Raw genomic sequence first — 22840 nt, 5'->3', positions numbered from 1 at the left:
CAAACACAAAGCATAACACTCTATTCATGTGCTCCGTGGTACTATGTTGTATTTTCCTGTGCCCGCAAGCGCTTCCTGCCGACACAGCGATGTTTTTCAAGCCCACCGTACGCATATCATCTGCTCAGGCTCATGAAAGGGACATTAAAGAAGAAACGGTTTCACCTGTAACAGTTAAATTACCCTTGTACCATACGAAAAAAAAGTCGCTCTTACCATGAGAGCAGAATAGGTAAACCATATTAACAGCAGAAAATAAGATAAGTCGGTGGCGATGGTGTTTTGAAGTTCCCGTACTAGCCCGCTGTGACGTCATAGATTTTGACGGCATCTGTTATGGCCTAGTTAATTGTTTGTCGGTAAAAAAGAAATAGGTTTCATTGCATTCTAAGGGAGGCGAGAAATCGAACTTAGAAAGTTTTTTGGTGTTACACAGAGCCAACAAGGTCCAAATAAGAGAAAATATGTTGAAATGCGCGACGTCACTCTCGCTGACGTACCGGTGCTGGAGTTTCAGCGCGAAATAAATACGAAAAATATACTTTCACATTCATTTCCTGTTATAATGTTCCACCCATTCTCGCGAAATGTACGACAGTGTAGTCTTAAATGAGTATTTTGTGAGTTTGAACCGTTTCAGTGATCTCTTCAGTGTCCATTCAAAGAGTCAAACATCGCGTGCTAAACGATGCGCTGGAAGTCTAGGGATGGTAAAGGCTACATGCACTACTACATGCACCCAGTGGCCCAAGTTCGTGTCAAAGTGGCTCACTGAAGAGCGATACAGAGAGAGTGTCATATACCCAGTGATCCAAGTTAGTACGACGATATTTTTTTTTTCGAACTCGTTTATTTTAGCAAAGCAGCCCGATGCTTACGCTAAGACGGCTGTTCCAGTCTACTGCACAGACTTAGGCGGGGGGAGGCGTTTACATGCGGGTACGTGCACCTAATGCGACGCTCCGAGTTTTCAGACTGTGAGCTATGCAATGTGAATGAGACTGTAGGTCACGTGCTGTGTGACTGCCCTCAGCACGTGCAAGAGAGACAGATGTTCAGCGATGGTCTTACGCACCACGACCGCCCACTGTTGTCGGAGGGCGTTATTTTAGGTCCTTGGCTAGACGTTAAATCTAACTTTCAGGTCATCCAGGCCTCACTTGACTATCTAAAAAGTACGGGTCTGGACTGTAGGCTTTGAGTATACCTAATTGCTTGTAAAATGTTTTACATTCTCCTTCTGTCGTCATCGCCACCCGTCATGCTCTTCTTTCTTCCCTCTTTCTTTCCTCTTCCCCTTCCCCCAGCCCAGAGTAGCTGGCTAGAGGAATGCACGTCAGGCCTACCTCTCTGTATTACGCATCATGAGAACTTTCTCTCTCTCCCATGTATTAGCCAGTGACTCAAGTTGGTGCGAAAGAGGTCAGATCATCATCATCATCATAGCTTGATATTTTGATAGGTTAGATACGAAAAGATGAAATAACATAAGAAAAATTATGTAAAGTGCTCAAGGAATGCTCATTGCATTAAAATGTATATTAGTTCGTGCATGACTGCATTGTTGCTACAAAGAGGCTGAGATATTCAAAAAAACCTTTTTACGCCAGGTAAGCGCACATTTGGTTTTCTTCTTTTTCTTGTTTTGTTGCGGATCTATATAATATCGGCTATTCTTTTCTCAAACATTCGCGTTGCGTTTTCTTTTCTAAATAATGGCAGCGCTTAACGTTGCGTCAGACAGAACAAAGTCCTTCCGTCTTACTTCCTCTGCGAATCTTTACTGATCCGTCATCATGGGCATGTCCCATAATTAAATGGCAAAAACAACAACTACTACAATATAAAAGAAGAAACCAAAACTGATGAAGATAAGCAGAAGGCGGCTCTGCTTAGAAACTAATATTTTATTTGCCATCTTACGTTTGAATGTTACTTTTCTGGAAGTCATTATCCCCCAACATGGGTTCATGCCATGTTTTGAAGGCTTATCATCACCATTACCGTCATCTTCATCCTCACGTGAGCACGAGCGCATTTCGTTCCTCAGCCCACCAACGCCCATCAGGGGTGGCCTCGAAAGTGCAACCTCCTGCCACGCGTACCATCGCTGCGGAATGCACGTCATCAAGTTGTACTTCATCGTGGCGCCGTGCCTGTTTGTTGCTTTCCAGGCGACGTCGTTGCTCTCGCCTTTGCTGGAGCAGGTCGGCATTGTCACAGTCACGCTGGTCCTGGGATGGTGGCTCAGCCTCGCCATCAAGAGGCTGCGGAAGTCCACGCCTAAGCCGCAGCAGCGTAGACTCGCCGTCATCGTCGCAAGTACTAAGCTCTGTTTGTGGTCTTACTCCCTTTGTCCTGACGCGTCAAAGCTTTGCCGAGTGCTCCGTTACTGCCACTGCAATCGTTCGGTCGCGTAGGGTACTGCCCGCGCATGCGCGACCAGCGCGTCAGGGGTTAGCTCTTTATAGTGGCGCGAATGACGCGCAGTTCGTTTGCCTGCAAAAACAACGAAGCCAAGTGGACGTACCATCAGGCTCCGCTAAACTGGCTCTGCGATTAGGGCAGCATTCCGCATTGCGCTGCTGTTGCATTGCGCTCCTGGCACTAGCGTCGTGCCGACATACGCTTGCGTTCCTGTCGCGTAGCATGCACACACTGGTCTGAGAAAAACAGGCAGTCAAGGTAAAACAAGCTGATATGTTTTCGTTTGTAGCCAGTAAACACCGACGGTTTTACGTCGGACTCACTTGGCGCACTCATGGACTCTGAGATTGCACGCGCATATTCTCTGGCGCAGGACACAATCTCGGAGGCCGCGCATGCACCATCAATGCGCGAGGTCTGGCCGCTGGCGGCGTTCCTCATCACGCCATCGTAGGCAGCCTTCGCGCACACACGCTCAGCATGTGCGCATGAAATCTCCTTACCCTATGCGCCTGCGTCGTGAGACGCCTGGTATAGCTGCCGGGGTGCTGTTCTTGCTTCGCAGAAGCGGTCGTCTCGTGTGCGGCGCCGCACCGTGTCATGTCTTGCCCGCGCATTGTTAGGACCACATGTCCGGGGAGCTAGTGAGAAACGATACGGTGACAGTAAATAGTAACGCTACACCTTGCTGTCACTCTGAATGCTTGGTATTAATTGAAAAACTGCCACTTTTATTGCGAAGGCCCAAAGTGAGGCGCTACAGGAACCTATCTACCTACTAAGAAGGTTTGGCGTTAAGAGGAAGCTTTAGCTTAGGGCTTATGGCGATATGCAATGGCCATGCTCGAGACGCCGAGGAACTTGCACAAAAACTATCATCTCCGATGTTTCATAGCAGTGAAGAACCTGTAGATGGAGTATGCCTACTCTGGAAGTTCCCTGCAACTGATGGCATCAGACGAAATTTTCCTCCACCGCACTTCTCGCATAGTCCTTCGGACAGCCTACGAGCACGGCTGTACCGCCCTCATTATGACTTCCTCCGCTTCTACGTCACGAAGTTTGTCCTGGGTTCTATCTTGTTGGATAGGGAGCCGAAAGTGCGCCCCGGAGGCAATATTTGAATGAGGCCGTTTAAATGGGCCCTGAAACGATTTTCCAACATATATAGGGTAAAAAAACGTTGCTGATGTGTTGGCGTGGCTCCTGGGAAGATGTGAGCCAAATATTATTGCACTGCATCCAGCAAGGAATTCACAATGTCGCGTCAAAAGCAGTGAACAGACCCGTGCTATCGCATCCGCAATGTCGTCATCGAAAGCTGGTCGAAAGCAGTTGCCCGGCCAACGCTATTGATTGATTTCGTGATCACGACAACGTTCTCCGCAATGGATAACCGCTAATTTTGACTTAAAGAAAAATTTATGTCTGCAGTGCTATTTCATCCTGCACTGCGCGTAGCTGCGTCCGCTGCGCCTGTCCTCCGACATGGCAATGGCGTGCTGCGTCACAGAGCTAATGTGTGCTGCGTAACGCAGTCTACCGCGGTCTCCACGAGGTGCCGCGACGAGCCTTTTTGCCGTATTTCGACGCCGCGACACTCAACTTATGGCCCAGGCTTTGCCCTATTCTCCGCTGTGTAACTTCCAGCGCGCTAGCTGAGACGAATAGAGAGATGCAATCATGTGTCGGTGCGATAACTCCACTTTTAGTTTAAGGATTCAAAACAATAGGGGGCATGAGATTCATGTGGCTTACAAAATAGTTAGGCCGTTACATGATCCGTTAGAAAAGATTTTTCAGGGACTCTTTAACACCGCCGCCTATTCAAATATATTTAAACGCAGGAATGCTTCTATGAGACAACCGCTGGACCAATTTGAACGAACTGGGTTGCATTTGAGAAAGAAAGTCAAATTTTAAAAAGTGCAGCAAGCACAATTTTGATTTTGAACTTCAAATTTCCACTACAATTGCCGAAAATTAGAACTCTTTACAGACTATGGGAGCACAACATCTACAAGTCGTTGAACTTTGCAAGGGAAACATGTTGTATTTCTCGAAGCTTCACATATTGAAGCATCTTAATCTGACAAATTTATTATATGAATCTAGATTACGCGAATTCGCTGCAATATTTATGTGCGTTTCGCAAGACTTTTACCCACAAATTAGTGTTGTCTTTGAGAGGAATCTGTAATACGTCAATCTTATGTGCTTTCGATTTAATAAGCGCAGTTTACAGAACTGTGATATCTATATACGTTATTTAATTGCACACCTGTAAGATTAGCTCTTTATTACTTATTCTACTATTCACTACTATTACTATGACTATTACTATTTTACTATTTGCTATTTATTAAGATTAAATCTAGATAAGAGTTGCACTTAGCTCTTCTTTTAAAATGTGCAACTCTTAGGAACTGTTCTAAACATATTTATGGTGTAAATTAAAAGCTAGCTTCAAATAGTTATTGTATTACATTTTTCTTTCTTTTCGAATCCCCAAAACTTCATCAAAATCGGTACAGTGGCGGGCGAGAAAAGAGGTTTCTCCGTTTCCATGTAATTTTAATCTACAACCTTAGCTATAGGTTCCTTTTATAATCAAGCAGCTAGCGACTCAGCCGATACGGTCGCTTGTCGACCAAAGCAATTAATGGGACCAACTTCGTCGCAGGACATTCTTTATGTACTCGGGCTCTCAAAAGATATCGATAGCGATCTGCAGAAAAGACTGGGTAATATTGCCACCTACCGGGGAAGTTTTCTAGTGGAAAGGAAGTCCCTAAGAAGAAGCCGGACAATCACCACCGTATAGGATAGGCATGATCAAACATTAGCTAGGAAAAGCGCTTTCCTTACACTTTCCACGATTATGACACGTTTGATTTTGCCACATCGATACTTGTCGATGTGCATCTTTGCTTTACCGGTTTTTGGTCGAAGTCTGAATGTCCTGGAAAACTGCATAGGACGCAACGTCATCCATACAATACTCAACTGAAGAAAATAGTTTCGTCGGGAACAACTAGCTTTTGTTTTATAATTTGCCAAGAATTTACATTAACAGAGCCAAAGCACTTATCTGTAAACGGACATAACCTAACGATGCTCTGTCTCCGAGGTGATGTAGGGGTCAGCACTGGTTTCACCTCTGCTGATAAAACATTGCGGGCGCTTCTACTTGAGCATATTTTTCTTAACTATCCTTACCACCAACACTATAGAAGTGGGCCTCCGAAGCTCCAGTGAGACAACGTAATTACATGGTAATTACAGAAAGGAGAGGCCAGTCCGCAGAAGCGAGCAGAGATCAAATTAGGCGTAGATACACGTGAGTGGACATTGACACACGTAGCATGTGTTTTGAGGAGACATGAGAAGTGAACGTTGTGCTGCCGCCCTTCGCGTCCGCTGCGCAGCCTGCGACAGTGAGCACGGATTTCTGACGGCGTCCAAGCTGTCTGGCGACGGCTACTACGTGCTGTGCGGCACCCAGGACATGGGCGGCGAGATGGCCAAGGGCATAAGACGCTTCAATGTCGACGTCGTTGAGTTGCAACCGACCAGCGAGAGCTTGATGAACGACGCCTACCAGGAGATCTGCGAGCAACTCTTCAAGAAGAGTGAGCCCGCGGTCACTAACCGGTCTTTCCACGGACCATCGCGTGACCATAGACATGTAGTGTCGTTGAGCGGAGATACGGGTGGGAAGAAACGGAGTGGACAGGACAGGCACTGTGATTATGGTGGAGGTTTGTATCAGCCTTTTGAATGCGCATGTGCTGCCCTCGACTCCCTGAAATACCTTTCATTGAACTTCAGTTGTAAGTGAGCGTATGTCCTGCCTACTCCGTTTCGACCCAACCGTATTTCCGCTCAACGACACTACATGATGCACCAACTGGCCCCAACAGTCTACGCTTCTGGGCAATAGACAGAATACCACTACGCGTCCTTACCGACGCAGTCAGGGTATATATATATATATATATATATATATATATATATATATATATATATATATAGCTATCGCGGCGAAGCGGCTTGCCGCTCCGCCGGCCAGGCTCGGATTCACTGTGCTGCAAAACGCAACGCGGAAAACCAACAGTTCGCGCTCGGATTGCCTACAAACCAAATTACACAAACCTTCTGAGATGGGAGAGTGACGTGAAGAGTTCCTTGGGGTGCGCTCACATGTGTAAACGTAATAAAATGACATCGACAATGCGTGTCCTTGCATATTCATTTAATTGACACGTTTATACTCAAGTTCTCAACATTCGTCTAACGTTGATTCCAACTACCGCGTCGGATCTGCCAAATTCTTTATCCCGAATAGCTTTCTTGGCTCTTTCGCCCGTCTTTGTGGTTGCGAGCCAGACTTTCTCTCTTCGCGAAGAGGCACCGATGCGAAAGCGCCGATGCAAAAGGCACGCGCCCTCGCTCAAACAAGTTGCCCGGGCTTCACACCAACTTCTAACTCTTGGAGACGCCAGTGCTGTCGTACGAGAGACCTTTGTCGTGTCTGAAGGCTTAGACTCCCTGTTTGGTGGTGAAGCATTTCTCTTTCACTGGGACTAACAGATGCCCGGCGCGATCGTCGCGGAAGTCCGATCCACATCCCTGGTCTCAGGAGTCCAATGCGCGTCCCTCGTCACGGTAGTTCAATGTACGTCCCTCATCGAGATACACCGTTTCGTTTTGCTGGCTAACCGCAGCATCGCTTAGACCGACCACAGTGCGTTATACTACAGTGCGTTATATCTGCGTGCGACTACAGTGCGTTATATCTGCGTGATCATAAAGTATATAGTCGGAGAAATATCATGGCCTCTGTGCAGCAAACGAGCGGGGAAGAAAGCGCACGTGCGCTGCCGTCGTAATGCCATCGTGTTCCCGCTCTGTCGTCATTCCGTTGTCGACGTCACACTTTCACGCCGTCTGCGAAAACACGTAGACGATGATTTGTGCTGCCATCATCAAACGCCATTGTTGGCGTCAGCAGCATACTGCGGAAGTCTTGCTGTATAGTGTGGTTGTTGGACTTCTGTAGGGCGCATATGCTTTTCGCCGTACTATGACAACCATCTCGGATGGTTTCTGCCACATTTCTGTTCCTTTTTTCTCTCTTTCTTTTTCGCAGACACGCCACTTCATGCGCTCGTCTGCAACGTTGGCACCACCGGTCTCGGAGAGCTGGAATGGATCAGCGAGCGTAACCTTCTGCACGCCTTCGAGAATACGGTAGTGTCCACAGCGAGGCTGGTCAACCACTTCTTGCCCATGCTACGTGAGGCTCGCGGAAGGGTTGTCGTCTGCGCTGGATCTTCTGGTACGTCCAAACGAACATGACCTGCGTACCTCTAGCTGATATTACCCCGAGGCTATTGGGCACGACATCATACGACGTATACACGCCGCTCGGGCATAAAGAACGCACCTTCTTTCACGCCCGCGTCTGCGTATAAACTATTATCATTTAATTGCATGGAGACTCCAGGCCGCATATATTTATGTAAATGTAGGCTCTGTGTTTTATGTATGCCTTATATGCATGATAGATAAAATACTATTTAACCACTAAAGTTACGCGAAGCAAGTTTTATGTTTCTCACGTAATTATGCCTCAGAATTTTCGAGAACTGCTGCGCGCAAACGAAATATATGAAACATTTGATTAACACCGAATGCATTGCGTAATAAATCCTTGTTTCATAAAAATAATCTTAGGAAACAAATATGTAGTTTGGAGCCAGGTGCCGCCTACATAATATTATGAAACACATGGTGCAGAGTTAGCGAGAGGAATAAAAGGATCCGACGTGCTCAATTTCTTCTTTTTTTTCTAGAAGCAGCTATACGAAGAAACAGACGATCGCGCCAGAGAAAGCGTAGGGGAAATCATTTATCAGGTTTGTTGAAACGTATAAATAATGAAGTAGCGGCAAACGAAAGCGGACGAAACGATAGCTTGCCGCAAGTGAGAGCCGAACGCACACATTCCGCATGAGGTAATCAGATAAACGGGACGGCCGTACTCTGTCGTCCACTTTCTCGGGTATCTATGTAGGCGTACTAGATCTAATAGCCCTGGGAGTGTTAGCCACCGCCACTCATGGCCGAGGCGGCGGATATGGGACACCCTTTTAACCGAAGGCGTCACGTAGCACATCGCTTTTTTCTTTTTCTATGTGTGAAAGCTAAGAAATAATTCACGGTCACGCAGATGAAAGACACTATGGCTAACGTTTTGACCAGCCTGTTTCCCTCTGTCATCGAAGCGTTCAGTTGCCGTTGGCATCCGAGTCATCCCCACTCGTCACACCCTTGCAGGACGAGTCGCAATCCCTGGAGCGGGAGTCCACAGCATCGTCAACGCCGCGCTCATATCTTTCGCCGAGTGCCTCCGTCGAGAAATGGCAAAGTTCAGGGTTCAAGTCGTCCTCGTCGAACCCGTATGGCTGAACTACAGGTACGCCTCGGTCGAGGTTGCCATGAAACGTAGCATATATCTGAACGCGCAAAAGTTTTACAACGTCGTTACGGCCTCGCAACACGAGGCAACGTGCGCGTGCCGATATAACCCGTCCAGTTGCAGTGAGCTCATTTATGTATACGCGACATGTTTTCATGCAATGAGCGTTCTTCGGGATCTTCACTCTGTTTGCGGTATGTATGTTTCTCGTATTTAACCTCTTTCACGTCCACTTGAATCACTGGGTATTTGCCGCTAGGTCTTTGCCGATCTCCAGAGAAAGAGAAAAAAAAAGACCTTTACAATTTATTCGGTACTGGGCAGAACCTAATCCGCGCCACACGGGCTCCTCAGGCGCGGCACGTCGAGTGCGGAGAAGGTGGGAGGATTAACTGGCTATAGCAGTGAATATAAGCAAGAGATGATTAGAGGATTTGTGGATGAGTATTCACTAAATCAATGGTTAATTATTTCATCATTATGAGTACTCAATAGTAAGTTCACCATAGATCATCCTCCCACCTTCGATACCTGTCAGTTAGGTCTGCAGTGGATAGGAATAAAATTATGCAAATTTGAAACGTGCATTGGTAGTGCGTCATAATTCACGACCGATATGGGTGATAAAGATATAGTACATGTAAGTACGGCGATAGTGCCTGTGTGAGCCATCAATGCTGGTTTTCTCGTAGCTTATTCAGTACTTGAATTTATCTAAACTTCAACTTATTAACAAATTGAGGCTAAACCCCATGAGAGCGATTTTGCGCGCGACGGTGACGAGCGACGGCTTCGAACGACAAAACGGACCGTCGCTAGAATAGATCGCTCGGTCTTGTCGCTGCATCGCTCGGTTCCGCAAATCTAGATTTCATCGCTCGTCGCCCGGAAGTGCTATGAGCGATTAGCCATAGCGCGAAACCGGAATGGGATGTACGTCACTCAAATACTATCGATTCTCGCAGGGAACGAGCAAACGATTGAATTTCTATATGTGCGAGGACAAGAACCTACTGCAATACCCTCGTAAATATTTTACGCTGTTTATTACAGTAAAATACGTCAACTTAAATTAATGAAGCACCCGTCACGCTAGTTTCGACGCGTATCTTGCTGCCCTCACGCCGGCAACACCAGGGAGACGTCGCTCAACATAGTCGCTTGCATGGGGTGCGACTTGTATGCGACGAGCGAACGCGCCAGCCATCTCCATCGCATCGCTTGTCGCTGTCGCGCGCAACATCGCTTGCATGGGGTTTATACTTTACCCGTGAGGCTGTTCAAATAAACATTCTTAAGGTTAAAGGCCAACTACAATGAAATTTTTGACCGCGTAAGAATCCCAGTTTCAGATAACGACATGCAGTAGCCCCTGTGCAAGATCTTACGTTTGAAATGTAGGTCAACGCGCGACAGTGAGCTCGCAGAAATCGTCGTTTTTTTTTTAATACCGAAACTAAAAAAAACGCCGCCATTATCGCCCGGCGGAAGTGACGAACAGTGAGGGATATGGAGAACCAGCGCCCGTGCTGTCTGCTTTCCTTGCTTGTATTCCGTTCCGGTGTAACAGCGAACAGGTCCCGCACACCTGCTAGCCACAGAGTTAGTATACTTTGTTAGCTGCTTCGCGCGCTGTGACAACGCTGTTGCGCGCCCGGCAATGTTCCTTTAATGCGACGTATTCTCCGAGTCCAGCCGGTCTTCTCTATCTGGTTGCCTACGCTCGACAGCAGAGCCCTGATGCATTCTGCTTCCGCTAGGAAAAGAGCGCGTTGGAGCGGCCAAGCTCAAGGTGCCGTATACTACGTGGACGCGATCCATGCGTGGCACACTTGAGCTACGTCGCCGAAAATTGGACGTTCTACAGTCTAGTGTGTGGCTGGCGCGGTAATGGAACATGTGCTATCACACGCCGGAGCAGCTGGAACACGGTGCATTGTGTGCTAGCTTGGAGCAGCTGGAACAGGGTGCACTGCGTGCTAACTTAGCTGGCCAGCAACATGCTGTTTGCGTTCCCTGAAGCGAACGTGTTGCGTTTGCGCCTTCGAAAAAGAAGCGATCACTCGCCGCGCCAACGCTCGCTAGCGCTGCGGCAACAACTGATCGCCACGGCAACAACTGATCGCCGCGCTGCTGCGGGTCACGTTTAAAGAGCACGGTAAACTTTTAGCGATCTTAGCATGACGTATCCGGCATGACGTATCCGACTTCATCGGGCGCTGCCTCGCACGCTGGATACGCCGGACTCATCAACCGACCAGACAACTACCGCCATCTGTAGTAAAGGATGATTAGTAGCTGAGGCTTGACACGGCCAGGCTAGAGGGGCTTCTTAGAGGGGCTCGTTGCCAAGTGTGCGTAAACTGGCGGTCAGACATGCGGGACTGCGGCCGTTATTAGCCCTGAGAACGACCTAAAGGGGCGCTGCGAGCGCCGTTCACGTGACGCCTTGGTACGGACTCGCGCTTGTCTTCTGCTGCAGTTCGGGCGGGGTCCGCGCACCACGTGCAGTGTTTCCGTTTGTTCGCTCTCGTACCCTACGCTTGTGTGCTTATGACAGCCGTCTCAAATATATTTTTACGACATCTTCGTTCATGAAAATTTATTAGAAGAGCTTATTTCCTTGACAATATATTTCTTAAAGTTAATGCTACAGTGATAGATGAAGGAGCTCAGACCAGCCCATTGCGGGATTTTCATGTGCGGATCTGCACTTTGTAGCCGTAGCTCACGTGAATAATAAAATCATAGACGCAAAAAAACTAGGCACATAAGAATCCAGTTAAGATATCATACCTGACGTGATGCAACAAGCATCTCAGAAACGCAGGCTGTCTATGACTTCTACAACATTTACCTTGATTTTAACCCGCTAAAACGTGTTTGCTCACGACGTTCATGGTATAATAACGAATGTTTGAATTTCTTCACAGTATCGCTCGACAGTAACACGAGGACTTATCACGCTGCTTCTTTAACTGCTTCTCAATATTTTGCCGTTCTTCACCGGGTAATATTAAGTGGCGGTAATTTGAAATAAAGGTAATTGAGGCTTACAGCTGCTTACAGCACACGGAAAGAAATGTAACAATATTTATTCCCTTTTCCATGCTGTGCGTTCAACTCGCTTGAGCAGTTTACGGGTGCTTGTTGCTTGAGGAACAGACATGACGAATCTGCTTGGCGAACTGACACAGGCTGCTCGGCTCAAATTTTTAGCGAAATATGCCTTTTGGACCGCATTGCTACAGGCAGAAAGAAGCCGAAGCTTCATATATAAGTATTATGGAACATTATCCCGTGATGGAGGTCAAAAATCAATTGAATTCATGTGAGGCTTTTGGTGTCTTCCTTATGAGGCCGGTATGCGAGGTTCTTTTTGATGTATTGACGAAGCGAATAGTTCTCAGTTTGAATAATTAAACAGCGCAAGTTCGAGACATGGTGAGGCAGAAAGTATATGTGTAAATTTTCATTTTCAAGGCAGCCTATGGTATGTTGTAGTGCTTCGAGTATACATTTGGCATCGCAGTTGGCGCTGTGAAAGCTACGCCACGGTTTCAATCCGAAGTTATAGTGAACTGATGGTGTTTCGCGAACTATGCGTGCGTTGCCATATAACGACAGTCGCTTGCTTCCGTCGCGTGAGGGGTATGCCATATTGTCGGTAAAGGTCACTGAGTGCTACTATGAAGGCCACTATGATGCGATATACAAGCGCCAATTCGTTGGCTCTCGATCTTAATCACGAAACTTTTCTTTCAGGTGATTGCTACTACGGTATTCGTGAAGCGTTTACATGACCCGCCGTCGTGTTAACCGCCATGAGCCATGGGTTTTGGGGTGCCTGTTTCAGAGAACGGTGAAAGTATAGCAGCAACCTTTTTAATGTAAAACGCGCCTAAGTCTTCCTTTTACACATTATTAAAGCAGCCATATTTGACAACAACATCTCAGCAGACTAATAAGAATCATGATGAGAGCTTCGCTGTGCAGTGTCCTCTTGACACAGATTTATGATGTCGACACGAAATACAAATATTTTTCTTGCATGTAAAATGCAACGTCCCTCATAGCTAAGTACTAAGGGAATGTTAAGTGTTTAGCCGAGCGCCATACGCAACTTCGCGCGTTGCATTTGAAGATATTCTTTTTACGGGAAATTAATGGGCAGGCACGGCGCGTATATGCATTTCAAAACCCCTATAGACCCCTTCAACGCTACCTAGCTTGCGATATCCAAGCCGCAAGCTTTCTCGACTCGGCGGTTTTGAAGATGAAACTGCGGTTCAGGCATGGGAGCCAAAAGAAGCTCACATGTCTTTCAATAAATGCGGCTCCAGCCGCCGGTACCTCAGACACGCACGAAGGGAACAAGCGCACGCGGCAGCCGAGCGAGCTGGAGCGAGCGGCGTCCTTGCCGTGACGTCACTCGCGAGAGGTCGCCACCTTAACATCTCGCCGTTAACAAAGCTTCACCCATTTTGTTCTGGCGTCATTGCCTTGCTGCAGGGCTTGCCGCCGCATCTAGACCATGGCCGCCACGTCTCGTTCTCCTTCGTGACAAATGCAGCATGCGGTTCCTGCTCGTTTCTGGCGCAGTGTTAGAAAGGATTCCGTTCGTCTACTTCGACGCGTGTGATGTAGAGACGTACGAAATATCTTGAAGGTGATGCACTGCTGGGACTGATCGCTCGAGTCTATCGCCCTTGAATACAATTTAACTTTGTACGTTACCTTCGGTTTTCGTGCGCCATCGCGGCATATAGTACTTATAGTCACCCTCAGAAAGCATTTGCCTAGCAAATCTTGATGGGTCAGTGCTTGCTGAGCGTAATCTATAGTAACATCTCTACTGAAACGTTCCTCGTTCAATCGAGTAATTGTACATGTATTCCGTGCTCTTGTGCTATGGTGGAAATTACATGAAATTAACGTATAATCAACATAGATACGTAAGATGTATACGGAAAGCAAACGGAATTACTGGAATAGGATGCGGGACGATTTCATTAGGGATCCAAACTCAAAATAGTCGTGATTTTTTATGCGTTCGTCAATTTTTTGGTAAAAACACTTAACCACTTTATGGAAACAAAAAGCACAGCCGCACTGTGCTTTTTTAAGGAAGCGCTGTGTACTGTAGTAAAGTCATCAACTACCCGTAGTTGCGACATGGCTGAACGATAGCAGGTACAAATTTCGCTCTACTCGTCCCACTATTGCGTTCTACATCGGAGCGGAAGGGATATTCCGAACATTGTCACCTAAAACGCCATATTGTCGAATCCGCCATCTTCTCAGTTTTCATTGGCCCAAGGGGCTGCTTTGGCCTCCCTGATTGGCTGGAAACGCTTATATGGTGGAATTTCATCATATAAGCGTCGGATAAAGTAAACGAGTGCAACAGAAAAAAATTAGAAATGGTGAACACAAGAGCTGCCTTAATTCTCACATGTCTTCTTTTTTTAATCTCGACGAATTTCCATCTGTGTTATCGAATCAGCAGCGCCTTCTAAGCACTGGTTGGCTCACTGGACGTATACTCCATTCCTGATTGGCTCCACATAAAAATTTAGAGGGATGGAACATTATAGGCTGTGTTCCAAAGTTCGCCGTAGACGGAAAAAATGACGGCTAAGCTGACAGCGGCCAAATTAAGTCTCGTTTGAATTCTGGCGCAGCCGTCAAAAACAGCTTCGCGAAGACAGCAGCAAAGTCAAAATGGACGCGGGCTACTCTGCGGTCAAAACGTGATGGCGTCTGACCAGGAAGCTTGCGAACTCGACGGGAAGGTTGCCTGTTCAGAAGAAAACGTACAGTCGCGCTTTCCTATGTGGTTAATGCAAGCTACGTTGTCTTCTTCATAAGCTCGCACACATAAAGAATTTGAGCTTGTTTATGTTGTCGCGAGGTGGCGCCACGTCGTAGAGATTTCTTCCAGACTGCTTCAGCCGCATCCATTAGTTTGGTTGGAAGTATGCTTCTTAGCTTTCGGAGTAGACTGTCTCCGATGCGCTTGCCAGAATTGGAACATGCCCAAAGGGAGGTTTGTGTTGTCTGCATACGTGTTACCCATTTATGGGATACTACTTGCGGTGGCTGGTCGAAAATCGCGCCGGAATGCAACCGAAGGTTAAGAATTCCGCTCAAATGGATCCTCCGCAAAGAAGAGTTAGCAGAGCGAGGTCGTAAACAGGCCGAAGTGCTCGAAAACGTTACACGGCCATGCAAAAAGCTTTATTGTAGGCAAATAAACCCACGCTCTCCCGCAGCTGCCAGTAGCGAGTGCCAGAGCGATCAGCGGCCGCCTCCTTTTATTGCTTTAGGAACGGGGCAGCCTAGGGCTATTCAGAAAAAAATTAAGTTTTGTTCAGCATATTCAGAATAGACGCCAGAATGGCAGGACGAACTGAAAAATATTGGTACTGGCTTAGCTCGGTTATGCCAGGATATACGTAGCGAAAGCTAAGGCATTGCATGGTTAGCCTTGGTTAATCTTGTTTGCAAGTCCAAGTTAGTCTGGTTGTCTAGCTATGTTGCGGCGTTTAGCCAATCGTTCGGCGCGCTGTTCGTCTGTTTCCTGGGCGATTCGTTTCCTCTACATCTCGTTCGGATGTCGATTCCAGGCCTCCTCCTGCTTATCAGAATTGTCGCCGTCCATACTGCCGCCTCAACTGTGGTTGCGGCGCACGCGAGCTCTCCTTTTCAATCCTCCGACATGTTATCAGGCATGCGGCGCAGCTGCTAGCGAAGCGAGCAGCGGCGAGCGCAACGACGAGGAACGCGGTGTGACGTCATACCAAATGCCGGCGGCGGTAAGGCGCGGCGCTGCGCAGCAGATAACTTAGTTCTTGTCCTTGAGCTGAATTATCAGAAGAGGCGAACATTACTAATACGAGACATCGAAACATATATAGCATTAATTAACACAAACTTACTAATTAACTTCATAATTAAATACTGTCCGGCACATATTGCAATTCAAGAATTGTAGCTGGACCGCTTGCAAGACATATCCATTTGAAATGCATTTCCAGGATGACACCAGTTTCGAGATATACGGACGAAATACATGGGCGTTCCAGTTACTTTTCTGCTTCTATGTATAAAATAGCGTTTTCTTGAAAAAGTAAGTGTAACAACAGTGCATTTTTTGCGGCAAGTTTCATGGCGCGAATTTCCAAACTGGCGTCATTCTGGAAATTTATTACAAGTGAATACGTCTTTCAAGCTCTCCGGCCATACACTTCGTAAATTGCAATATCTGCCGTAAAGTAATTAATTCAAAATATAATCAGTAATTGTTGTTTATTAGTTCAGTATTTGTTTCGATTTATCAAGAAAGTGATGTCCGCCTCTCTAATAATCCAGCTCAAGGACTAGAATTATGTTATCTGCAACAGGCGATTTTTAAAAATTCCGCAACATTTAAAAATGGTCACCCTGTATGCTGGTTAACGGCCGTCTAGTACGGAATTACCCAGTTAAACAACAATCGCTATCGAAACATCCTAAGGGCCGCAAATATTCAAGCGGATTGTTAATTTTAACACAGTGAATAGTGCCAAGAAAACATTCTCAGAATATAACCGAATCACCATAGGTGCATTTGGGCGGTTTAGTTTGGCCCATTGCTCAACTGCTGTTCAACACTCGCTGCAACGCGTTCTGTCTTAATGCTGCATTAGCTGATTATACTTTGCTTCTTTTTTCACTTCTTTATCATCGTCGACTGTGCTCCCTTGAACTGCTATCTCCACGTTCCGTGTTTTGTTATAGATCCATCACTAGCTTTTGGGCGAGTATCTTGCTTTTTTTTTAACACGAGTAGCAACGCGTTCAATCGGAATCGGTCGAACTTGCTCTCACAAACGACGTGACGCACGTGTGGCCTGCAGGACTCCCCTGAGCCAGTTCCACTCGGCGGGCATCGCCGTCAAGGAGACGGTGAGCTGCGTGAGCCGCGACGTGTTCGACTACTACTCGCTGGGCTACGTGAACGCGTTCCGCACCCTGTGGAACTGCCACACCACCCGCTGGTACATGGGACCGCCCGACGAGCTGGCGAACTGCACCTGCCTCGCCGTCGCCGACGTCAAGCCTCAGTGCGTCTATTCGTGCGGCTACCCCGCGGAGCGGGCCCTCAACGCCGTGCTCCCCTACCTGCCCGCGCAGTTTGCCGACCTGGTGCAGTGCTTCCTATACCAGGCGAGTAAGCGGCACCATCCTCGGGTGGCTGGATGGTTGCATAGACGGATACATGGGCGGGTTGATGAACCGACGGATGGATTGTATGGGCCGCGGGATGGGTTACACTGGAAGCATAGCGCGGAAAGGATGATCGACAAAGACTAGACAGGACAAGCGTTTGTCCTGTCTAGTCTTTGTTTCGCGCTTGTCCTGTCTAGTCTTTGTCGATCGTCCTTTCCGCGCTATGCTTCCAGTGTAACTATGTATTACCAACCAGCCTAAGCCTATACTCTTCGGGGATGGGGTTGAATGTCGTCAAACCCCTCAATTTTAGCTTTCTTCAGGACCCTGTTGGCATTTTTCTCTGTTTTTTCCGCGGTTTTTCCTGTTCCCCTGAAGTGCTGAAAACGGCTACGTTATGTAAGTTTCAGCTATACAGTTTGATTGGCATTGTCCAAAATACCAATTGCGGAGCACACCCGGAGTCTGAAATCATGTTTCGAAGCATATATGGCACTATTGAAGAAGCCCGCATGGTGCAGCTTCCAGTAACGTGTGCGCCCACACTTTCTGTTTTCTTCCAGCCGTTCGTCAAGCTCCGGCTGGGGTCCGAATCGGACGTGTCCCGCGGTTCACCCGGGGCCCGGCATCGGATCTCGAGTCCCGGAGTCGTGCAGAAGTTCCTGCACGCTTCCCTGACCCCGATGCCCATATCGCTCCAAGAGTCGCAGATGTCGACGCCGGCGCGCGAGTTGGAGGACGTGAGGGCCGACTACTTCCCGTCGGTGAACTGCACCGTGGACGCAACTCCGCCGCCCAAGACGCCGCCGCCCGTTGTGCAGGTCAGCGGGGAGCGCTTCAAGCCGCAGCGGTCGGCCGCCGCCGACCAACAGCGTCCCGGTAATGCCAGGAGAGAGTTGCGCGTTTCTTCGTCTAGTAGGGAGCTTTGGCTTGTCTATAAACGAACTGCCCTTTTCGGAGTACCGGTTTACAGGAAACGCAAACGTGAGATGATGACGATACTAATGATGGTGGTGATGATGATGTTTATGGAAATAATCACCGATCATCATCATCATCATCATTGGCGTCCACTTCGAAACGGGGCAGCGACAGCGACATAGCTTACTTCAGGTAATCGATAGGGGATGTGTGATTATACTAACTATGGTGGTGATTGTAGAAACTATCGTAATCATCATCATCATTGGCATTCACTTCGAAACGGGGCGGTGACAGTGACATAGCTTGCTCAAGGTAATCGTTAGGGGGCCTGCGATTCTTCGACACTTCAGAATAACGAATCGAACAGTGTCCTATTCGATTCTGTCTTCGAATCGAATAGTCACTATTCGTAAATGCGAATATATTTACAAATATTTCTCGAATGTTGGAAAACGTCTACTGCGCCCAATTAAGCAAAGAATTGGAGCAAAAGTGCGGCAGGTTTTCACCCTCCCCTCTCCCCCTGCGCGTAGTATAAACATAAATTAGAACTTGCATAGTGGAGCAGGCAACCCCGCTTAGGTAGCGATAATTTATTCATTACACAGTGATCATTCGCACTCTCTGAAGAGTCCTAGAGGGGAGGGGGGGGGGGGTATTCAGTAAGAGTCCACCTAGTGGACTGTCCATTTCGGCCGCTGCTGATTGGCTGGGGCCGCTCGTCTCCTCCTCACTCGTACAGCTGCATCCAATCAGCGGCGGCCGAAATGGACAGTCCACTGTGGACTCTTACAGCACACCTACACCCCCCCCCCCCCCCCCGTGCAAGCGAAGAAGCTACTCGTTTGCTCCTCGTGTTTCATTTTGGAATGCCAGGATGTGAACAACGTTTTGCATTAATTGTGATAACGATTGTTCATTATTCCAAAGCTATTCAATATTCGATTCAATTCGCTTTTTGGCGCTATTCGATTCGTATTTGATTCGTTCTCGAAAATCACTATTTGTACGCCCCTAGTAACGGCACTAATGCCTTGACACTCCTATTCACTCCTAGTAATCCTGTGCCTTGGCACATTGTACCACTTGTTTTTATGAATAAGGGTATTATTACTATTATTATTATTATTATTATTATTATTATTATTATTATTATTATTATTATTATTATTATTATTATTATTATTATTATTATTATTATTATTATTATTATTATTACAGTCTAGCATTTCTGCCCATCTCTTTTTGGTCTTTTCTCTCCATTAAAACCTATATCTCTATACTGTACTGTTATATGCGTGCAACGACTCTGGTTCTATCAATCTTTTCCCTGCTGTTTTCACCAATAATCTAAACCTACCTTCCTTATCTCGACTGCTGACCAGTTATTGCTTCCATCCACTTTGGATTCCGGCGCTTCCGGAAGGTCGACGTTCCCTGTTACCCTTATTGGAATAATTTGGCATCCGATACGGCGCACCAAGGTGTTTTCGGACTATTTGCTGCAGTAGTCACTTGTCTCATCTCGTTGTGAATAATTGCTCCGGTATGTTTTTGTCCGAAGGCTCCCAGGTCGGGCCTCACATAACCAGGCATTGCCCTTTGTGTTATCGTACAGATTTTCGCACCTGGGTTGTTCTTCTGCCGTATTTATAGAATTCATAGGTGTTTTCTTGTTTTCATCCGCTTGCATCCAATTTACCGTCTCTGTTTCTTCATTACTCCGGCTTCTCCATTTACACTTAACCTGTACTTGGCTGCCACCTTTCTTGACCGCTTTTTCCATTTCGCCTCCTGTTTCTTGAGAGATCGATATTTGTGAGCTTTAGTCACCCAATTATTTTCATCCATGTTCATGAGTCTTTCTTAAAAACTAAATTTTGGTCTTAGCTTGTCTGACTTCATGAGAGGTCCAACCCATTTCAGCCTGCGCCGTTTCTCTTATAGTTTTACCATGGGTCCCCAATTTCAATTACAAGGCGGCTGATTTTGAGCACAGAAGTGCATTTGTGAACGTTAGCACTGGCACCATTACTCCGCTCAAAATTCTTTTCGCACCACATCACTTACAGGATGTTTCACTTCTTCAACCAAGAATTTTTTTTAGTTAATTGTCTATGATCAATTATGCAAAATGTTAGTACTTACTTTAGGGCCAAGTGCGTTTCGTTGTGTTCAGAAACGACTGATCCCATTTTTTGTGGCAACGTACATGCTGCGCGGCGATTTTTTTCGGCGTGTAAAGAATGCTCGCGAAATATTAAATAGCCAAGCAGTCACGTCCACGGTTAACCTCCCTATGTTTCCTTCTTCGTTTTTCTCTCTCTCTCTCTCTCTCTTTGTCTATGTTGGCGTAAACTCCCTAATATCTAGAAATATCCATAAAGGTCTATTCTGAGTAATTAAAATATGTATGCGTCTGTATCGTCGTCGGGGCTAGCAGTATTTCAAATAAATAAATACGCTAAAAACTGTGGAAGTTAACCAGTAAATCCTTCTACTATGTATGTATAACGGCTTGGTGTATCCTAAATAGATACGAATGTATAACTATACGGACAGACGGAATACCAATTGAGCGAACGGCAGATAAAATATTTCAAGATAGATAGATAGATAGATAGATAGATAGATAGATAGATAGATAGATAGATAGATAGATAGATAGATAGATAGATAGATAGATAGATAGATAGACAGACAGACAGACAGACAGACAGACAGACAGACAGACAGACAGACAGACAGACAGACAGACAGACAGACAGACAGATAGATAGATAGATAGATAGATAGATAGATAGATAGATAGATAGATAGATAGATAGATAGATAGATAGATAGATAGATAGATAGATAGATAGATAGATAGATAGCCGCCGGACTGTACAGTATTGTGGATACTTGTCCTGCCCCCAACACAAAGAAGGTGAAGCGACTGTCCCTCCGTCTACCCGTCCGTTCGTTTGTCTACATGATTTCTGATCGGTGTTTCTTTTTCAAGCGCCGGCTGAAGCTCCAGTCCCCGGCAGCGTACCACCCAAGCAGCTCCTCGCCCAAGGGAGCAACGCTACCGCTGCTGCGGTGAAACAACGGCAACAGCCGGAGCCCCAGCAGCGACCGCTGGCGGACAACGCGAGCCGCGAGGCCTCGTCCACTTCCGATCCGACCCCCTCGCCCGATGTGTCGTCCAGCGTTTCGCAGGGGCCGCCTTCGCAACCGACGTCCCCGCAGCCCCCGTTCACTGCGAACCCCGACGGCGAAGGCGCCGGCCGCTCTGACAAGCCGCCGACGCACATCGAAGACGACGGCTCCCTTGTGTTGTCCCTGATCGACGACGCGCAGTGCGAAGTGGTCGCCGCCATGTTCGCTCCCACGCAGTCCACGAAGCGGGATCGTGCACAGACGCCGTACCCGGACAGCGGGTATGTGCGTACAGTCGGCGTCGTGTAGGGTGTCCGGAAAGTAACTGTTCAGTCAGGAAAATGGAACGACGTTATAAGGATAACTTTGAATGACATCGCAGTTTCTAGTGCTATATGACAACGCGAGACACGTGGTGCGTCTGGCAACTTCTGTGATGTGCACTCAAAGAGTGCATGAGAACGACAAACTGCCGATGCCGCAGACATCCTGCACACTGCATACTGCTCAAATGTATCCAGCAACCCTCCACCGAGTCTTTATTAATGTGCAGCGTCGTGTGCAGACATGTCTTCAAACAGGCATGCTTCGAGCGATTTTCAACGTCTTCTGTAGTGACCACCGCACAGCCGTAAGTATAACCTTTAAATTTGACACCACCATTTCCATTGCACATTTACTTTTCGGACACCCTGTATTTATACCGAGTGCGCCTTAACCGGCCTCAGAACCGAAAGAAGCACAAGAGTGTAATCCCTCTTGAAGTCTGTTTGTGTGAAATGAAAAGCCAATTCATTTCACTACTACAGTTAGTGGTTGAAAGCCGCATCTGTCTGTCTGTCTGTCTGTCTGTCTGTCTGTCTGTCTGTCTGTCTGTCTGTCTGTCTGTCTGTCTGTCTGTCTGTCTGTCCGCGTTTGTTTGTTTTCGTTTGTAGCCCTTTTCTTGCAAACATCGGTCACTAGATAGTGCATTAATTGTCAACTGAATGGTGCACCGGATAGCTATGCTGAGGGAACAGGGTTCGAAGCCAACCGTCAGACCACCTTGTGCTTCTACATACCCATACCTTGGGTATGGGTATGTAGCAGTTCACAGAGATAAGCGCTAAATTGCCGTATTATTACTAACTGGGATGTTATCAACGTGAGAAACTTTTTTATTGCCATATCAATTATATCGACACTCCAGGCGCATCTCTACTGTCGGTGTCGCCGTCGCCGTTGCCGTGAGCTTCCTATAAAGTCTAAGGGCGATAAAATCGTCGTCGCGCGGCCTGTTCGTACGTGCGAGTGAAAGCGTTCGTCGGTGAGCCGGCGAACGCGGCCCAATATCGCCTGTGGTAGGGAGGAAGGCGGGCCGGAAGCGTGCCCTCTCCAGTCGCGTACGAGGCACGGAAGTGAGGCAATTGAGGGGCGGTGTTCTTCTCCGGCGGCTGCTGCTTACGGCAAGGCCGTGCGGGCGCCGTATCTAGAAAGCGACCTGCGGCGTGGCCAAGGTGCGCGTTCGCGCGGTCCTCATCTTCAAAGCTATCTGCGATGTTTGCAGGGTGCGCATGGTCCCGGTAGCTTTGTATGCGCTGTGCTTTCGACGTTTCGTCGACGTTGAAGCGAGAGATACGCGATCGATCGCTGCTGCTACCGTTATTC

General features: G+C 47.3%; 1 protein-coding gene across 1 annotated transcript; it reads left to right on the top strand.

Moving 5' to 3' along the window:
- The first annotated feature begins 1970 nt into the window (after nucleotides 1-1970).
- Nucleotides 1971-21502, top strand: LOC142563208 (uncharacterized). Its single transcript, XM_075673759.1, has 7 exons — nucleotides 1971-2322; nucleotides 5856-6059; nucleotides 7580-7768; nucleotides 8770-8908; nucleotides 16813-17122; nucleotides 17689-18004; nucleotides 21054-21502. The coding sequence occupies exons 1-7, from the start codon at nucleotides 1971-1973 to the stop codon at nucleotides 21500-21502; spliced, it is 1959 nt and encodes a 652-aa protein (XP_075529874.1).
- The last annotated feature ends 1338 nt before the right edge of the window (nucleotides 21503-22840 follow it).

The sequence above is a fragment of the Dermacentor variabilis genome, chromosome 11 (genome assembly GCF_050947875.1).
Source record: "Dermacentor variabilis isolate Ectoservices chromosome 11, ASM5094787v1, whole genome shotgun sequence".
Taxonomy (NCBI): Eukaryota; Metazoa; Arthropoda; class Arachnida; order Ixodida; family Ixodidae; genus Dermacentor; species Dermacentor variabilis.
The sequence above is the reverse complement of the archived record's forward strand: the minus strand, read 5'-3'. Positions and strand labels throughout refer to the sequence as shown.

Coding starts and splice junctions, on each gene's coding strand:
- LOC142563208 (XM_075673759.1), top strand. CDS start 1,971: ATGCCATGTTTTGAAGGCTTATCATCACCATTACCGTCATCTTCATCC. Junction 6,060..7,579: donor CGAGCAACTCTTCAAGAAGA/GTGAGCCCGCGG, acceptor TCTTTTTCGCAG/ACACGCCACTTCATGCGCTC. Junction 7,769..8,769: donor CGTCTGCGCTGGATCTTCTG/GTACGTCCAAAC, acceptor ACACCCTTGCAG/GACGAGTCGCAATCCCTGGA.